This window comes from Pagrus pagrus (assembly GCF_965226575.1).
Source record: "Pagrus pagrus genome assembly, chromosome: 11".
NCBI classification, from domain to species: Eukaryota; Metazoa; Chordata; class Actinopteri; order Spariformes; family Sparidae; genus Pagrus; species Pagrus pagrus.
The window spans coordinates 17,108,560-17,128,688 of NC_140195.1; the positions used below are offsets into that span (position 1 = coordinate 17,108,560).

Consider the following 20,129-nt stretch of genomic DNA (forward strand, 5'->3'; position numbering starts at 1 on the left):
AAGCGTCACTTTTTCAAAAACAAAGTTGAACTCATCATTGCAGTGTAGAGATACAACACACTAAGGAAGGGATTATTGAGTATTGTAGGGGGAATGTGGTCTCCGCAGAAGTGGACGAAGTACTCATATAGTACAGTAAGGTAAAAGTACAACTACTTATTGTAGCACAAAACTACTAACTAAAATATAAAACTGCCAGAAGTAGAAGTGTTTGTGCAGAATGTGCCATTTCCGAATAATGTTTTTTATTGGATTATAATTAAAGATACATTAATGTTCACATCACTTTAATGTTCATCTGGTAAAGATATGACCAACTTTTTTATTACTTAACCTCAGTCCATCATAATTTATCATAATTTATGTGTTGATGAAATTTTGTATTTGAATCTGCAAAGTAACAAACCGAATTTAACAAATAAATGTGGAATTTTTCTCTCTGACATGTAGTGCAGTTGAAGTATGGAGTGGTAGAAAATAGAAATACTCAAGTAGCTTAAAAATGTACAGTGAGTGCAGTACTTCAGTAAATGTTTATACTACTTGTGTCTCGCTATCAAACAAGGTTCAGAAAATAGGTTCACATTTTTCCAAGTCTGACTTCAGAAGTACTGACATGCCAATATGTACAGTATATTGAAATATTTGTTCGGCACTGTAATTGTTCCTGCTGACCACAAAGAGACCCCATCCCAGCACAATTAATGTCAGTGAGGGGGAACAAAATAATCAAACACTGTTTTGTGCAAAACTGTAATCTGAGGACCAGGCTGGGAGAATAACAGAATACATGCAACTAGGATAAAATAAAAATAAACGTAACTGTATTGCATTAAAGTTACAGAAACAAAATGTAATTAGATTACAGATACATTCTGAAAAAAAAGGGACTGCTTGTAGGATTATATTTAATCTCACACATCATTGGTATTGAGTGAAACTGAATACACAAGAGTGTATGTTTGGCATAGAGGTAATCCAAAAGTAACAAAGTAATCAAGATACATTACTTTAATATTTTTATACTTGGATTATGTTACTGATTACATGTTATGACAGGTAATGAGTAACCGTGTCAGAATACACTCCCAACTCTGCTGAAGACATGAGGCTTCAACAGACCACATTATTCAAATCAAGTGGTTATCTTCCAAAGTAAAATCATTTGCCTTGTTCCACACATACTGACTTAAAACACACCAACTTGATTTGTTTAACTCGGTCTGCTAGCCCTCATATTAGCGTTGGGAAAATTTAAGATGGTAAAGTATCTTTTCACAGAACGAAGACTGAATTTTGTTTCTCACCTCTCACCTCCTGGAAGGAGAAACAGTTACTGAAACTAATCACCCTTTCAGTTTCACATATGTGCAGGTGATAATTGAAAAACCTGTGAACGTATCCTTTAATAACCAACTCCTATGAAAATGTGAGATGTCTCATGTAACCACTGTGTAGTGCTAATGTGTCTCTCACTTCTCTCTAGCATCACAGGGCAGTTTGGGGGCTTCCCATCACCTCTGTACTTTCATACTGAGTGCATAAAGGGAACTGGAAGCCTGAAATTCCTTCATGCTGTTTCCAGTGTAAATGATTTGACACTTTCCAGGGTGTGAGTTCTCAAAACAGCACACGCTTCCCTCACAATCACAGAAGTGGTTGGCAAAGATCTCATCTCAGACGTCAAGTGCACAGATGATTCACAGGCACAGGAAGCGTACAGGTGAATGACAAAGATGGATCATTTGTGGGAATATCCCTCAATGTGTCATGTGTCCTGCAATGCATGTGTTCACCACTGTGTGGCGAGTGCAGGCCCGAGCTTCCACTCCAGTGTGAGATGTTTAGGGGCTGCATGTGATTATGTATGTGTCAGCAGTCTGGACCCAGGGAACAGGAAAATACAATGCAAGCACCTTTTCAGCCCCCCCTCCCCTGTAAAACTAAACTGTGGGCTTAAACCCACAAAAGGTGGCTTACCACTGATGGAGGGAGTCATGAGAAGGACATAATACTCATCACAATAGAGGTGCGCCAACCGGCAAACTAATAAACTGTCAGAATCAACAGGATCAACACTATTTTTAGCAGAAAAGTTTTTTTTACCTAGCAACAAGTTGTTCATCAAGCTTTTGTTCCTCATGTTTTTTAAGGCACTCTAACTGCAGCCTGCTGTGAGACTGATATGCGAAATCACTGAATATTCATAAAACACAAACAACTTCCAAAGTGACACGCATCACTTGAGACATAAAAATGTCTGCTGATGATTTGTTTACACTTCTGATGTTATTCCAGCATCTCTGGAGTATGAGCGCAGAAACCAAAAATATATACATTTTTAATGTAGCTACTCTGGCCCATGGAAAAGGGAACTCACAGATTCATCAGTGACGGCAAGACAAACACATCATAGAAACCAGCAGAAACTGTTACTGCCAGCGTTTTGTTTCCATGCATGAAAAGGAGAAAAGCATCAAGCTCAGCATAATCCTTTCAGAGGGCTGCGGCCGTCCCTCTGGCTGCCCTGGTCAGCATGATGCTCCAGTGCAGAAGCTCAATGCCAGGCCTGCTCTCCCCTCTTCCTCTCCAACCGTGGATTTTCCACCGCTTTATCCGACCTGAGCCTGCAAACCCGCCCAGCAACACACACACAATGTAACACTGTGCCTAATCAGTTCTGCTGCCACAAACCTAATTTGTACCAGAAATTGAGAAATTGCTCGTGCTTTGGTGATCACAGGCCTTGATTGGAGTGAATGTGAACTGTTGATTTGTACATAACAGAGGAGACAATGAAAGCAAGATCATGGGGAAAGAGTGAAAGGTGGACTTTGCAATGACATTAATTCTGTGCTTGTAAAAATATCCAAAATGATGGAAACCGAGCAAAACTCCCACTGCAGTCCATTTGTAGCAGCTGACAGGTTCTTCCCACCACATGCCCACTGCTTTTCTATTTTCAGGCTTGAGGTCACTGCAGTTTCTCATAGGGGCTTTTCAGTCACTGCTGCTTTGATGGGAATTTCTTTGAATTAATGCTTAATGCTTCACCCTGGCTCTTGGTGGTACCCAGGTGGGAAAATATATGATGCCCAAACGCATTTTATGTTTTGTTTACTTCTGAGCTGCAAGAAACAAAATAACAAAAACTAAACTTAAAATTTAGACTGCAGTGTTTTCAGATTATTAATTGTCAAGGTCTGTGCCAATTCATCTTGCAACCTATTAGTCCAGATTGAGAGTAATCTCTACAATGAGCAGACAGAGGGCGGTCCATGCAGGAGAAGGGTTAAATGGTTTTGTTTTGATTTGTGTCATTGTGTGCTGGCCCCTCCCATGGGCTCCGGGGGGCTGCTGTGGCCCTGGGGTGTTATAAAAAGGCCTCCGAGCTCCCCCTGCTCTGGTAAAGAGGCTGAATGTCTGCAGGACATGCTTAACGTTTGTCTATCCATGTTCTTCTACTAACAACCAGCGGGGTTGGCACATAGATGCACAGAGACTGGCGTATTGCTCCACTCAGGAGCTCTCTATGACAGAAACCAGAGTCCAGACAGCAGAGCAGCAGATTGTTCACAGTTGCATGAGAGTTACATGTTGAGCAGTTTACGTCTTGTTACATTTAGCTTTAGAGAGGCAGTTTCTGTTTGAGGGCAAACTTTTTGTTATTTGCTCTTTGTTTATTGTGGAGAGACAGCCTCTCCCTTTAGTGAATTAGTTAGTTTTTCTGTTGACTTTTCATCCCTCCATTGCTTAAAGGTTGCTTTTTGACCTTTTTTGCCACCATGTGGGAGTTCAGGTCCATGTCCTTCTGGCGGGCGGTGTTCGCCGAGTTCTACGGCACCATGTTCTTTGTATTCTTTGGGCTGGGGGCAGCCCTCCGCTGGACCACTGGGCCCCATAATGTCCTCCATGTTGCCTTTTGCTTTGGGCTGGCGGCTGCCACCCTCATCCAGTCCATCGGCCACATCAGCGGAGGACACATCAATCCAGCTGTCACCTTTGCTTACCTGATTGGCTCCCAGATGTCCCTGTTCCGCGCTTTCTTCTACATCATGGCCCAGTGTCTCGGAGCCATGGCTGGTGCCGCCGTGCTCTACGGAGTCACACCCAGCAACATGAGGGGAAACCTTGCACTCAACACGGTAAGACACTGGAACACTACATCCATTACTGCAAGTACAAGCAGACTGGCTCTGAATACTGTACTAATGTTACGTTACATTTTTCTCATACACTGTTAAATATTAAGATACTTAAACATTACATGTAGAAGTATTGCATGTAGATAATACAAAATTGCCAAGTCTGTCTTGAATAGCAATATAGATCTGTCAATTAAAGAAAAAAAAATAGGGTGTATGGATGTACGATGTAAAAACAACATTAATTTCATTACTCTTTCTACGCTCCTTCCGTCTTTCAGCTGCAGCCGGGCATCAGCCTGGGCATGGCCACCACCATGGAGGTCTTCCTCACCCTGCAGCTCGTCGTCTGCATCTTCGCCGTGACTGATGAGAGGCGCAACGGACGCCTGGGCTCTGCTGCCCTGGCCATCGGCTTCTCTGTGCTCATGGGGCATCTTCTTGGGGTAAGAACCAACCAGGGGAATCTAGACATTTGAAACGGCTCAATGGGCTCACGTATTCACTTTAACAGTCCTAACCCTGATCTACCCTCTCTGTCTTTGACTCAGATGTACTACACTGGAGCAGGAATGAACCCAGCCAGGTCCTTCGCCCCTGCTGTCCTGGTCAGGAATTTTGTGAACCACTGGGTAAGATGATCTGTAAATCGTTTTTACACTACTACAACTCTTGCAAGCCATAATAACGAGACATCTTTCGAGCTCACTAACACATTCGGCTCTCTGCCTCCTCAGGTGTACTGGGTGGGACCCATGATCGGTGGTGCCATGGGCGCTCTCCTGTACGACTTCATGCTGTTCCCCCGTATGCGCGGCCTCTCCGAGAGGCTCGCCACACTGAAGGGCACCAGGCCCCCAGAGGCCGAGGGCCAGCAGGAGACCAGGGGAGAGCCCATCGAGCTCAAGACACAGGCCCTATAAGCCTGGAGAAGAAGATTGGCTTTCTGACCCCCATCCCTCACCCCCCTCAACCCCCTTCAATCTGCACCCTCAGTTCCATCCTCAGCCCACTCAGCATCTCTGCACACATACCTCCTCCCTCCCCCTGCCTCCACACACGCTAACACAGATCCCCCCAAAACACCTTTGTTATCCCAGAACTGGACCTACTGAATCACAGCGAAGGGGCAGCCACAGCCCTGATTTCACCTCTACCCATCCTTCCTCCTCGCCCTCCTCCTCCCCCTCCTCCCCCTTGGACTGCAGGACAAAGATGGAGGGTTAGAAGAAGACTTGCCACTGAAGGAAGCACCCTGTGCCCTGTGGTGTGGGGAGTCAGTCACTCCTGGCTGACCAGGTGGCTATAACTGCTCAGGACAGGGGCCTCTCTCTCTCTTTCTATCCCTTTTCTCTCTCTTTCTGTTTTTCTCCCTATTTTGTAGTCTGCTAGGAGTGAAGCTACAGTAGAGCAGTGGACTTCTGCATGCTTTTCCATTTTGATCCAGTGTGATCTCGCCCTTCGTTTTGTTCCGTTTTCATGAACTTTGGGTAAATTACATGTACGTATTGTACTTTACCAGTATTTATTTGGCTCACATTCTTTTTTTCCCCCCAGTCGTACGTGCGAGTGTGTGCGTGAGACAGAGAGTGAGTGTGCATGCATGTCCCTGTGCATGTGTATGCGTGTGTGCTTGTTTTAACTGATCATTTTTATTTTTCACTTTTCATTGCCACAATCCTTTTGTCTGTATTATGATTATTTTCATACAATCATATTTTAGGGAAAGATGTGGCCTTTTCCACGCCCTCACTGATACTGCAAAAGTTCAACAGGTTCCATGTTTAGAGCAATCCCCTATTTATATCCAACAACTTAACCTTGAGTCAAAGCCAAATTCAGTCAGTTGAGAGTTTGTGTCTCATCTAGTGAAGCACACGCACACATTCATATTTATATCAAAATAAACACAAAACACAAAAGCATCTGGTCTTTTCTGAGCTCAGTCTTCAACAAAGTTACACTTGAACATGGTTTAATTGCCACGAAATCTGTTGGGAGAATCAACACATTTAGATAACTTACAAACAGTATTTGTGTTGGGTTACATTTTAAATGACTTTCTGACATGAGCTTTGCTTTTAGAGCAGCGCTTATCACAGATTCATGTACAGGTGTGTGATAGTTGGTTTGCTTTTTACCTTTGCGTGTCTGCCATGGAAAAACAAAGAAAGCAAACCCGACGAACTGTCATGAGGAACAAGCGTTTTTTTTCCTAGTTGAATTGTGTTGTTTGACAGACACGACTGAAGGGTCTTTGTTACATCAACTCGAGGTTAGAAATGAAAGAGTGCATGAGGTGTAGTGGCTTGTTGCTGGTGTTGGCAAACACCTGGTGCCTTCTCTTTTCTACGCTGAGCTGGGTGGCTCTTTAGGAGTGAGATAGTTTTTATTGGACAAGCCCCTCTCTGATAATTTGGGAGAAGAGAGAAGGTCACCGCGAGGCGACTGAAATCTTTAGTGTGTTTGTACAGGGTGATAAATGTAAACCTTTATTTTCATACAATCTACACAAGAGAGAATGAACTTTGAAGTTGAAGCTCTGCATCAGCCCGGTGTCCCCTCTCTCTTCCATCCCTCCTTCATTCACCCTACCTCCTCCCTTTGTTTATGAGGCAGCCATCTTGTTCTGCTCTAATGAGGGGACATCCAAAGCTGCTGGGATGGAGGGAAGGGGACGGGGCACTGAGATAAGTTAGCATTTTTGACAAATTTCACCAGAGCAGTTATTGAACCAGGCATGTAAGCTGATTCTCTTTCTGCTTCCTCTACATAATCTTTTTTTTTTTTTCAGTGTGATTTCCCTGGCAGTGGTTGAGTAGATTTTACATTTTAGTGACATGTTGAAATTAGAATTTGTGTTCTAATGGAAAAGCTTTGTGATGTACAGTGTAAAGTTTTCTTTTTTAAAAAAACATTTCATGATTGTTGAAACTGGATGAATAGGAAATATAATATGCTAGTTATGCAATGTCTCCTCTTTTGGCTGATGGATTATGGAAGTGATGCCAATTATGTTACACACCAATATGCTCTCATTCAATGGACAGCCTTTTTGGTACCAGGCATACCTTCCCAATCACAATGCCACTGATTTATTATTTTTATATGTCAAAAAAATCAGAAAATTCTTATGTTTCCAATCCCTTTTTTGTGTGTTTTCTTTTAGATTGACTTTAGAAAAACACGAGATTGAAAAAGAAGGTTCCAGATCTGCGCACAGAGCAACAAATCAATTATCATCACAAGAACTAAACCAATAACATCAATATTTTATCAGATGAGGATATTTCTTAGATACGACAGGGGCAGTGAATGTCTCGATTCATCCTCATTGTGCAGTGTTGGAAAATTTGCCAAAATGATATCAGTCATGGTTGACTTAAGGGACATAGCTAATTTCATGTAAATACATTCACAAAGATATTTTTCATATTTTGCAAAAAATGTTTTATTTGTCATTATGGTTTAAAGATTACATGGATTGTAGTAGTATCCTCGGAATGATTTTATCCAAAAGTCAATCCACAAGATATTAAAGGTTATTATCCGGTAAACATACATGCAACATGGTACTTCCAACACACCACCGTATTGTTACAGGAACAACATTGACTGTGATGGAAGGTTCAGCTTCTCATAAAACCAGAGATTAGCTTTTAAATTGGTTTATTGTGTACATTCAGGTGTGATAAAAGCTGCTAAAATCAGAGAAAAGTTATATTTAAAGCTGATACTGCATCTCCCGTCAGAATATTTTTATTATGTTTCCAATTAACTACAACACTGATCTTTACTTTTCATTTAGATTGGCCTAATTTATTTTGCACTATAGCCCTAAGAGCTTTAAAAGGAGACATATTATGCGATTTTCAGGTTCAAAGTTTCTTTTTGCGGGTACTGCTAGAATAAGTTTACATGTTTTGACGCTCAAAAAACACATCGGTTTTCTCATACAGTTCTGAGCTGCAGCACTGCATTGTCCCTCTGTCTCAACCTCTCTTTTAGTTCACACATGCCTGAGCCGGCACTGCTAACAACAACAGAGCAGCTGCGCTAAATCGGTTCTTACATGTCAAACTAGCCACTAGGCATAAATTACGCAAATGTGTGACATGGTGACGTAGTGTGATGTCACAAAGTCACAGGATTAAAGGCGGGACTACTGACGAGGCGTTTCAGGAGCAGTGTTTTTGGTTGTGACCTGTTTAACTTTCAAGATCTTTTCCATGCACAAGAACATGTAACACACTGTAGGAAAGGGGAAAAAATGAAAAAGAATAATATGTCTCCTTTAAGATTTAAGATTACACAAGTCTAACAACAACAAATACTTAAATGGCACATCAACCTGTGAGACTCCATTAAAGTGGCAGTGGGCAACAAGAACATTCCATTACAAACCCTTCCACCTCTGTGATTGGCCAGTTAGATGCCGGCTAACAAGCTGATTGGTTATTTGAGTCAGACCTGACAAGTTTTTCAAAACACTAAATGCAAAGAGGGAGGAGCTCACAGACAACACACATTCTTTTGAAGGAAGCCTTTATCATGAATTGATCCTACTACAGCTTTAATTAAGTTACTTAAGATTTGAGAAATTGCATCTAAGAATGAAGGAACAACTGTTTGTAAATATACTCACTTACAACTACATTTATCAGTTTTATCACCCCAACGAGTGAGGACATCTAAATAGAGAAATATAGAATCTAAACAATGCAGCCAGTAACATGGACTCTCACTTAGTAGGACTCGATACATTCTTACAAAAAGGCCAACAATTATTGGCTGAGATCAACTAACAAAAGCTCTAAAAATATATACATATAACAGAGAATGCACACGACTAATTCTTTAAGTCGACAGATATAATATAAGCATTTCCCACCACCACTATCATCACCACCACTGCCATCTGTCCATCAGTGTGGTATAGTATCACAGTCAACAGTCAACAGTCACAGAAAAGCTTATTCATGTTCCTAATCCTCACTATACCACAGGACAGCTCAGGCTCACAAACATTTTATTAAGTATTTACCATGCACACTGTGCGTTACTGCAAGATAGAGTGTGTATAACATTACTTTAACTATCGCTGAGGCTTAGGCAGGCTTATAGATCACATCGAAGGGTTTTATACAACAGGGAAATACTATTATATGTTTGCCTCATCGTGAGTAAAAAACATGCAACAAGCACAAACTCAAGAATAAACTCCAGTAGCTGATGATCTACTGCATGGCCATGAGCATCACACTGTCTGCTATAGGGCTGCGACTAATGATTATTTCCATTATCGATTATTTCCATGATTCATTAATTCATCCTTAATTCAAAAACAATTGCGAGAAAAGCCGAGCCAAATGTGTCGTCTTTAAATTGCTTCTTTTTTCCAACCCACAGTCCAAAACCCAAAGACTCTTCATTTACTAACATAAATGACAGAGAAATGCAATAAATCCTCAGATTTAAGAGGGTGGAAGCAGCCAAAGTTTGACCTTTGTGCTTGAAAAATTACTTAAACCATTAATCGATTCTCGAAATAGTTCGCAACTTATTTTCGAATCAATCTAATATTAAACTTATCGTCCCAGCTCTCGTCTGCTTTCATGCATGTTTGGTTGTCTCTCTGAAAAAGCACTGTAATCTGTACAGGAAATCACTTATTTTCCAAAACACATGGAGTGTGTATGAGTGGACAAGCAAAGAAATCAACATCAATAAACCAACCACCAGGGCAGGGTGATGGAGAGCCATGACAGCGCTTTTGTCCTTAAAATGATGATTTCCTGCCTTCGACGTGTTGAGTCCCAGAGAAATCACATTTGTCTCCAACAAGATTTTTATTCAGAAGCAGATGAAGCTGCAGACGGATGATGAAAGTGAAGGAAAGCGTGCACAAACAGCGTCACTTTCCTCGAAGGTCATACAGACAAGCTTGGCTCTGGTCTCTATTTGATGTTTGTTTGGTGCTCCAAAAACAACACTTATGGGGAATCCTCCTAATTATCAGGATCCAGAGTCTGGAGGAAAGTGTCTAAATCCAGCTCCATGTTGTTGGCTGGGGGCCTAGAGAACAGACACACACAGAATGGCATTTCAGCACTGTGCCCAAGTGTATTTGGAACAACTAAACACGGTGATGGATTTCATGCACAGACACGAAGATAAAAAACCTACATGTCATTGTAGACGACAGGAGGGTTTGGACTGAAGTCCACGCCAGGACTTGGTGCTGTTTCCATTATGTCTTGATGGATGGACTCTTGCTGGCTGAATGACGGCTGAAATGGATGCCTGAAAGAAACAGCAGGAAGCGACACAAATATCCATAACTGACTTTCCTTTGTTGCTTTTAAGCAGCCAGGAGTGGAGGAGAGCACTTAAGCACATTTGACTAGCTGTTGAATTTGCTTTGTTTCTATTCGGAAGAAATTTGAGTTCTTTTCTATTTTCATGAAACTTTATGAAGAATGTGGAACGTAAAATCATGATGTTGTGTAAAGTGTACCACCAACACCACCACTGGAACAAACACACAAAATGCATGAAGGCATCAAAGATAACAGAGGAATGTGTAATCTACCTTTAAAGGGAAACGGCACCAATTTCAAACACTGACGTGACTTTACACTCGAGGAATTTTATCAGATTACACACAACTTCCTCTGGAGCCACAATAGGCTTGATACTAGAAATGCACCGATCATTCACCTGGGGACTGGAATCAGCCAGTACTAGGCATGATCGCCAATAACTGGTGACTCTGTTGCACAGGTTTTTTTCTGGGAAAGTTGAACATAGTAGTTGAGGGCTATGAATGCAAAATAACAGCATGAAATCTCTGTTGTCTGAACCAGAGCAGCAAACTTTTATCCGTCGCGCATTAGACAGACTCCTTCCAGACTCCTTGCGTTTCGACCGCAGGGGCCAAGGAATAAATCAAGTTCCAGGGACATTATTTACAGTGAATTTAGGAGTGGGGATGAACATTTCTGATTGCTCAAGTCCACACAAAATTTTATTTCAGCCACCATTTTATAAAACGCAGCTGCAAACCTGTTTGTATTTTGTACAGTGTGCTTCGACATATCAACATGGAGAAATGGAAGAAAGTATACAACAGATGGACCGAAGACGAAGTCCAGTGTCATTGTTGAATTGTCACACGCAAAACTAACATCCTAAAAATAGCTGCCATCAGACTAATTTCCCTAATCATTGGGAGTCTTTAAACTATGCTAGAAACAAAAACCGCAACGTCCTGAGGGAACCTTTCAGTTCCTTGAAAAGTAGTAACTGGAAATAAAAGGTTAGTCACTCGCAGCTAAAGGACAGCACCGAGGAATATGAAAGACAGGAAGTGAGTTGGGTGGTATGCATAAAAGGTGAAAGAAGGAAATGTGTAGAAGTAACACTTACACAGGAAAGCCACTGTGAGGGCTTTCAGCGACACCAGCCATACCAGGAGGCGGGTGTGTGGCTGAGCCAGCTTCCCTGCACACAAAACACACACAAACATGACATGTTGCCAATTCATTTTTATTTTTCTTAAAATAACTTTAAATGCATTACATAACATGGTTTGTTTGTAAAAGTAGTTCCTTACGCTCCGACTTTAGTTTGGAGAGACACAGGGATGTAACCTCCGTTGGCTGACGGTTGAGGCTCTGTTTCAAACGATAGCAGAAACAACAAGAACACATTCTGTTAGTTGTGTTTTCAACTGACCTTAAGAGCATAAAGCTGACTCTGTGCATTGAGATCAATACCTGTGTAGAACTTTTTGAAAACTTCATGTTTAGGAAACTCAGGATACAGGTGTGTTATGTGGCCGATGTCCCGGATGCGGTCACCAAGGCTACGGATATCGAGATCTCTCTTGGTGAAGGGCTGGATGTTCTGGATTTTCTGTCCACCATCTGGGAGAAAAATGTTTGATGTGTCAGTCAGAGTAAAGTAGGCAAAGGTGGCTTTTCCCTCCTTTCTGAACCTTCAGAGAACATTAATTGAAAATTGCAATCATGTTGTCTTCCTCTGAAATCTCCACACGAGCGACATCTTTGTCTTATTCTTCTCTGTGGTAATTGATGGATCACAAGGTGCCAACAGCCACCTACTTTATAAGTCAATAAAAGCAATCTGGCTTCATATTCTTGGTTCTATTCATCAGCTGGAATTTCACCAATAAACTGAATTTGAAGAAACACAATTGAGGTAAAAACAAAATCCCACCATGACCTTTCTGGGGCTCCACTGATGTCAATTCAACAATGTAATAAACGGTTTAAAGTTTATGTCCAGAACTGAAACTTATAAAATTAATCTCATGTCAATCAAACTCAAACTTACTCTCAGAGGCAGACACATATGCGATGGTGATGCCTCCGATCTCAGAGTCACTGAAGCGAAGCAGGAACGTCCCGTTGGGCCTGTCTTTGAGAATCAGGTGTAGATGCTGCTTCCCAATGAAACCAAATATCAGCCTGGTGGAGCAAAACATTGCAAACGCTTGTCATTAATAACAGACTGTAGCAGATGTCTGATATTTACTATTTAAACAGCAGAGGAGTCTCCTCACCCTTCGCTCCAGTAGGTCTTCAGGTGCTTCTTGGTCAGCTCCATCACGCCCTCAAACCACTGCCAGAAGGTGAACGGTCGTCCCGGGAGAACCTCCTGTGAGATTGAAAGGCACTGTGAGATTTGAGTGTATGTCAGGCTGCGTATGTCTGTAGGAGAGCTTGTACAGTACATCTGTGTTTACCTTATTAAACTGGGCCCAGGAAACCATCGTGTTGCTGTAGTCGTCAGCAAAGTCGGGCTTGTCGAATATCTTCTGGGCCAGGAAGTGCTGGTTGTACTGGTCCAGATTGTGTTTTGTGCCAACCTCAGAGGTGAATTTACTGTTGAGAGTGCTGTACATCATCCTCCAGGGCACGCGCTCAGGCACCACGAACGGCACTCTGTCCTGATGACAAAGACAAAGAGGCTGATGTGGCGAGAACACTGGCATGCATTTACAATAATGTCAGGGAAAAAGTGAAAGAAACCCAAACATGCAAACGAATACATTAGCATCACAAATGTTTATTATAGACGTGGTTCATTTGTTTCAGTGGTTAAGCACTTCAGAAAAATCAATGTATTTCTTACAGATCACGTCAGACTGTTTCCAGTCATCACTTGGACCTGGTTTGACTGACGAAGCAGAAAGAGCAACAAACAGGAAGCCCGTCCACAGAGCGTGTGTGCACATTACTGTAAGTCTCTGGCTCACCTCCAACTCTATATAGGAAACTGTATGGCATACTGTCTCACGAAATCAACCACGAGACGTTTGTGCATACTGATGTTTGAGTATTATAAGACTCAGATCTCCAGGAGAGGATAATATCTTATATGGGTTGTAGGGATATAAGTGTCATCTTGTACATATGCTATTTGCACCATGATTATCCTCTGTAATATTGCCTTTTTGTAAAAAAAAATCAATACGCCCTTTTCACAGCAGATATTCTGACTCATCAAAGCAGCAAAAGGTGTAGGCAAAGGTGTAACTCATTAAAACAACATTAAAAACGGCTGCATTTTATACAGGTGAGTCAGTTCCTGCGCGCTGACTAACCGTCAATTTTCTCGTACCATGTCTGCTCTCATACTTCTACAAAATGTCTGCTGTGAAAAAGCTCGAGGCCTTTTTCTGATAACTTGATTTCATGCTCAGAGTCAATGAAAGATCTAGCCCGTAACTGGCAGAACCTGTCCCGTCTGTCACCTTCACACGGGCCGATGCCCCACATTGTTGTGTGGTTGCCAAAATAAATAAAAGACTTCCTTTCTTCCTCCACTTTCTTTTTCTGTCGTAATGTAATCCCTCTACTTTCCTGTATATGTTAATGGTTTGATTTATGGTTTGTCTGCTCTACGCCATGAATTATTATGTCTTTGATCCATGTAAGTGTATACCATAAATATCTGCTGTGTATCTGACGTGTCAAAGCTTGCTGTGGCCGCATATCAGGGGAATATCTTGGTTTAGATTTATCTCCCTCAGTTCACCATGTAGTAAATTCCTGCAGTAGTTCAAGGTGCGTTGTTTGTCAATGACCACACAGAGTGGGTAGCTGACACCAGTCTCTTTGTCTACTGTGTGTTTGGGAGGTTTATTATGGTCGGCCCCTTGTGTCTGCAGTGCTGAGATTGGTGTGTGCTTCAAGTGATGAGGTCAGAACCTGTAGAAGCCTAATGTCAACTCAGTTCACAGTCACATCAGCTGCGTCTCAATTCGGGGGCCGCATCCTGCGAAGTACAGGGTCTATGAAGGTCAAACTGAGCATTGTTAAATGAGACTGAGGAATTTCCTATATACGTCACCAGCTTCCCATGACCTTACCCTTGCGTCAGGAAGTGCTGCATCTCTCGCCTGGCAACCTTGACAGTATAGGGGTCCCTTGATTTTGTTAATATTTTGTATCATTGGCTTTTTGAGTGACTTGAAACCCCATATTTGCATTTAAAAGTGTATTCAGCTGCTTTTTCGCTCCATGTGTCTAGTTGTCTTTTGGAAAAACAAATCTAGCCGTCACCAGCGTGCAATGAAAAAGATGCAACGCTTGGATCCTTCACAGCACGGGAAAATAAGTCCACTTTCCTCGGCCAAATGTGAAGGAGACTTGGGAATGGGACGGCCTTGTCTTGTATTCAGTCTTCAAATGCAGCCTTCGAAGGATGCAGCCCCCAAATTGAGACACGATCATAGAGTATGCAAGGGGCAGTACCATTCTATGTTAGCTGGCTGAATGAACCTGTTAATATTATATAGTTTATTTCAATTTAAACATTTGAAGAAATCTAACTAATGGGCTTTCAGAAAGCAAAGAATACAATAATTTGACACTTACTGCCTCAGAAAAAGCACAGTCCCATATGATGGTGGCCAGAGCGTTGTTGTCCTGACTGCCATGGACAATGACGACCACCGGCAGTGAGATCATCTGTAATCAATGACATAATTTTTAAGTTTGATGACCCCCTAAGCATAGTTACTGTAAATTAGAGTTCAATTATGTTAATAGTTCCATAATAACATTATATGTGTGTGACCACAAAGTGTTCAGCTCAGTGTGTCCCTGCTGTGGCCATTTTACAAAACTTGTGTGCTGACGAATTTGATGACTGATACATTCTCATACAGCAGGCAGAACAACGGATCGGATCAAACCTGTATCCTGTAGGGAGTGTCACAGCCTGTGATGGAGATTTCTGTCGAGAACAAGAGGGCAAATTTCTCCTCCGTCACTGACTCTGATCCCTTCCTGTCTGCTCTCTTGATCTTCTTGATGGACTGTGGGAAAAAAAATATTTGTTAATGAAACTAAACAATTATCTCATGTAGGCTGAGAAATCTAGAGAAGTACATACCATATTCCTGAAGGTGGCACATGTGCTCTTGCTGGACGTGTTGTGCTCTAGGATGGCTGTGTTGTTGATCAGTTCGCCGACATTATCACTGTAGAGGCAGAGAAGTTAGTACCAGTTTGTACCAGTAACCCTTTTTGAAGTATTCGCCTTTTTTCTGAATTAATTTATGTATTTGACATTTTGGGGTTATAAGACATCAAAATAAATCATTAACAGAACAAATTCAAAAATAATCGCCCTTCTCCCTCAAGGGATACTTCAAGTGGGAAAAAAGTGCTTAATACCATGAAACCAATTAATTAATCCTTCCTGTACTCCTCCATGTTGTGCTGTGGAAACAGTATGACTCACCCAGGAACACTGCCCAGGTTCCTGGCCTGCAGTTCATTAATGATCTGCGCCTTCAGCACCACAGGCTTTCCGGGAGCTACTTTCTCCCCCAGCAGATATCGCACAGTGGTGGAGAACTTTGACTGGGTCTTAATGACCTGAGGGGGCTGCTTTTCCACCACAAGAGAGCTGCAGGAGACAACAGATAACACGAGTGAGGAAACATGCTCTCTGCTGTAAAAGATGGATGAAAATAATTGATTTATGTTGCACTTTGTGAGTGAGTTTGTGAGTTTAAGAAGTTTACTTTCTTTAACAGTTCTATAATTACATTTTTAGATAATACAACAATGTGACTGTGATACCTTTGAATCAGAACCTGCAGAAGTTGACCCAGCCTTTCCTGGAGCTCTGGGATCGGTTCTCCTATCAGCATCAATTCCTGTCTCAGCTTCCCGTTCACCCCGAGCAGCTGCTCACACCTAAGAACAAAAACACATGAACACCACGAGGAAGCAAGAATTAAAGTGAAAGCACAAATACCAACCTGAAACTAGTAAAACATATAAAACAAGCTAATCACCTGCAAAACATGGCTGATACTTACATACAATATTAAGATACAATGTTTAGAGAGGAGCTCGTACAATGCCAGTTGTCCTGTGAAATGATTAGTCAATTAATCCATTGGTCTCTCTGAATAATCACCCAAAAATGAATCAGAGTGATTTCTCTCACTGACAGATTATACACGCTTACTCAGCCAAAACGCCTAGGGCCATAGACACTCCCCATCAGCTGCCACATTGGCCAATCCCTTAAAGTTGAGGGAAAGTAAAAGTGATTACACTTGTGCAACAGCTGACTGGGCGTCACCGAAGTCAGTAGGATTCATACACTGCAGACCATGAAAATCTGAGCAAATTTCACGTCAATCCATCCATAAGTTGTTGAGGTTTTTCTGTCAGGATCAAAATGGTGGAACAACTGAGTGACGGACAGTCTGAAGTTGACATCCCTAGAGCCAGCATGGTTAGGACCCAAAACAAACAGTAACGTAAAGATAAGTATGTGAGTGTCAGTTGTCTTCTTGTTCATGTGCTTTGCTGGGATTGGATGAAAGTAATACAACAAAGATGCAGTCACACCAAAAGGTGTAAAATGGGGGGGGGGGCACCTCACCAGGTCTGCAGGGGGTTTAGGTTATCGTCAAAGGGATGTCCGATGGCGGCCTTGTGCTGCTCCCACCTCCATGCCTTCAGCCTGCTGATCAGTCGGGTTTGACACTGGTCCAGAAAGTCCACAGACTCCTTCAACAACTGGAAACGCTTCTACAACACAGAAATATCACATAGATTCACACACACCAAAGCATGTTAAGCCACAGAGAACTTCACATAACTGTCATGGAAATAAAAACTGTGTCAAAGTCACATTAAACCACATGATTTTTCTATCAACTGTTTTTTGTAGTCTATAAAATGTATAAAATGTCCTTCCGACAACTCCAGAAATGACGGTGTTGTCACCGATCATCATTTTGCCATTTAAACCCTAACCCTAACCCAAAAGACTCAGTTAGTAATGACAGCAGATTTTAATCCACATGTTTTCCTTTTCCATTTGACTATTCACTGAAAACAATCAACAATTTAAACTGTTTTCTGTCGACTGACTGATTAACTAACCAATTGTTTGAAGACTAGTTTAGGCTGATCTGATTAAAATCATTGTTCATCCATAAAATGGTCGAGAGACACATAATGACAAAGCAGAGCAGCTGTCTACTCTGCAATTTCAGTTACTCTTTGTATACAGAGATTTGATATCACAGTTTATATAAAGCAAGAAACAATTCAGCTCTGAGGTGCCAGAAACGTTGCATTCGCAGCATAAACCACTGCCAAGCTCACCGTGGCCATTGCTTTCACATTGTACTCCAGCTGCTGGATGCGGTTCTGGAGTTTCTGGATTTCTGACTTTGCGGGATCCAGTCCATTCTGTTGGATCGGCCCTGTGCAAACGATTAATAACATCACATGCAGTCATTTCTGCCCTACAGGATACTTCTGCATTTCAGACAAACAAGTTCAGTCAACTTTTCCAACTCTTAACAAGGAAATTGCGCCCAGCTACGTAATCTTTGACGGGATGGGGGTTGTTTTACATTAGTGAACACTGACAGTGACAGGAATTAAAAAAATCTCTAAGCCCTGATAAAACAGGTTTGACTGGACAACAGTTAAACATGCACGCCAAGCCACAAGGGCCAGGCTGACAGACAGACAAAGAACACTGACATGTAAAATACAGTGAGCTTGGCCAGACATTTCAGGTACAGCAGTTATGGACACTTGGACTGTACTTTGACAAAGTTTTTAAAAGGAAAGATAAAACGGAAGAAAATACTTCATGTCATTGTTGCAAATGGGAGGACACTGTCCTGTGAGAATGAGGGGATTTCCAACAGAGCTATATTAAACAGAAAGGAAAGTAACTCACATTTAAGTGTTAGAAGTGTCAGAGTGAGTAGAAAGGAGAATGAAAAAAAGGCTCTGGTAGCTGTCATCAAATAACGTGGGATCTCACATTCGGTCTTAAAAATGCACGTGTGAATTTATTTACACTTGAAAATACTAACTGCAAAGCCAGGGCTCCACACTTTTACACTGGCTGCACTGGTGCACCTAAACTTTTCATTGAGGGGCACCAGCACATAATTTAGGTGCACCCAAAATAGTCTATATTGTAAACTTTAATTTCTAAGCACATAATGTAAATGATAAAGTCAAATAACTCTTACTGGGATACCATAAAAAACATGTGATTGATAAAAATATAGTTTAAACTTAGGGTTTACTCCAGTCTTACTTGAATAGTGGCTATATGTGTAGTACTTGTGGAAGCATTTGTGGAACCTGGCCTGCTGAATATCAGGTACACTGTCAAAGTCAAAGTCAAGGCGGTTATTGTCATACGCACAGTGAAAGAAAACAAGTTTCCCTGTACAATGAAATTCTTCCTTTGCCATTTACCATGAATGCTGTTTTACAATGAAAAACACAAGTTAAAAGTAAAAAATATAAGTATTAATAATAAATATAACAATCAGATAAAATGGTGTGACCAATGACAAATCGTCGTCGCACGACCAAAACAGTCGCACCCTGGAGTCCTGAAAACACAAATTTTGGAAGCCGTTGAGGAAGCCAGATCAGGAGCAGAGATGACATGAGGGGTACCTCACGGCTCCATTCACAGCCCGTCATTGTTTCATAGTTACATGTTACACGTCTTTTGTGTCATAATGTCAGCCGTCATCGCTTCGTCATACGCTACACAACTGGCTTTCTGATATTTAAAGCTGCCACTAACTTCACAATCAGAAGTCATTATAAAACACAAAAATCCAATTATTTTCACTCGTGAAACTACATACCACAGTTTTCCAGAGAGCCACTAAAAAAACACATCGATTATCAAAATAGCTGTAGATTAATTTCCTATATCAATCGATTAAAAAACTAACCATTACAGCTGTAGACCTGAGAACTGAGCCCAGTGTTTATGAAGACACTGTCTTTCCCCAAACGGAACTAAATCTTTAACTCAAATAGTTGTGAATGTGGACTGTGTGAAAGAATTAAATGAAATGATCTTGAAAGAGGAACTATAACAACCTTTTCAAAAGTACTTGCGTAAGTTGCAGTTTCACAGCTACAGCATTTTTGCCACTTGGCACGAGTATCTGGCTGAGGTAGGTGAACATGAGGGAGCTTGTTACTGAATAGAAACTCTGTGTTCAGTGTGCGTGTCTCACCCTCATAGTTCTCCCTCTCCCAGTTGAGCTCTTCTTGCAGGTGGTGCATCTTTTGTCGGATTTCCTGGACGTCCAGCACCTTCAGAACCAGGTGGTCTACGTCCTGCATGTTGGTGTGCGAGGGCTGTATATTCGGGTACTGTGGGTATTGTGGAGGGTTGGGCATCTGTGCAGGCTGCAGACATGGAACAGCACTTAATACGCCTATAGTACGGTGGTGCTCGGGTCAGGACTGTTTTAAACATTACTGATTTTTTTACTGATTTTGAAAGTAAATCAACAGTAGACATTATCTGGAAAAAAGATTCACTTTAGTAATCCTCCCTGAGAAATCAGACCAGGATAATGTAGGACATTTTAATCAGAAGAGAAAATCTTCATTCAATTTCCTACTGTTTTTTTTTGTT

At 41.6% G+C, this 20,129-nt stretch overlaps 2 protein-coding genes across 2 annotated transcripts in view; one reads left to right on the forward strand and one right to left on the reverse strand.

The window, feature by feature from the left end:
* Positions 1-3,446: 3,446 nt before the first annotated feature.
* mipa (major intrinsic protein of lens fiber a) lies at positions 3,447-6,161 on the forward strand. Its single transcript, XM_084367220.1, has 4 exons — positions 3,447-4,145; positions 4,427-4,591; positions 4,697-4,777; positions 4,883-6,161. Exons 1-4 carry the CDS (start codon positions 3,786-3,788, stop codon positions 5,066-5,068), a joined length of 792 nt encoding a protein of 263 aa, XP_084223346.1. The 5' UTR covers positions 3,447-3,785; the 3' UTR covers positions 5,069-6,161.
* Positions 6,162-6,165: 4 nt separating this feature from the next.
* The window catches only part of stat6 (signal transducer and activator of transcription 6, interleukin-4 induced), a 28,344-nt gene continuing 14,380 nt past the window's right edge, over positions 6,166-20,129 (reverse strand). Inside the window, exons 5-20 of the mRNA XM_084367204.1 lie at positions 19,723-19,897; positions 17,816-17,916; positions 17,085-17,233; positions 16,268-16,384; positions 15,924-16,091; positions 15,573-15,660; positions 15,373-15,495; positions 15,053-15,145; positions 12,916-13,119; positions 12,733-12,827; positions 12,504-12,637; positions 11,924-12,073; positions 11,761-11,821; positions 11,574-11,648; positions 10,332-10,448; positions 6,166-10,220 (exon numbers count right to left, since the gene is read on the reverse strand). Coding sequence (XP_084223330.1) covers positions 10,154-10,220; positions 10,332-10,448; positions 11,574-11,648; positions 11,761-11,821; positions 11,924-12,073; positions 12,504-12,637; positions 12,733-12,827; positions 12,916-13,119; positions 15,053-15,145; positions 15,373-15,495; positions 15,573-15,660; positions 15,924-16,091; positions 16,268-16,384; positions 17,085-17,233; positions 17,816-17,916; positions 19,723-19,897 — 1,917 coding nt within the window. The 3' untranslated portion in view covers positions 6,166-10,153. The remainder of the gene's footprint in view (positions 10,221-10,331; positions 10,449-11,573; positions 11,649-11,760; positions 11,822-11,923; positions 12,074-12,503; positions 12,638-12,732; positions 12,828-12,915; positions 13,120-15,052; positions 15,146-15,372; positions 15,496-15,572; positions 15,661-15,923; positions 16,092-16,267; positions 16,385-17,084; positions 17,234-17,815; positions 17,917-19,722; positions 19,898-20,129) is intronic.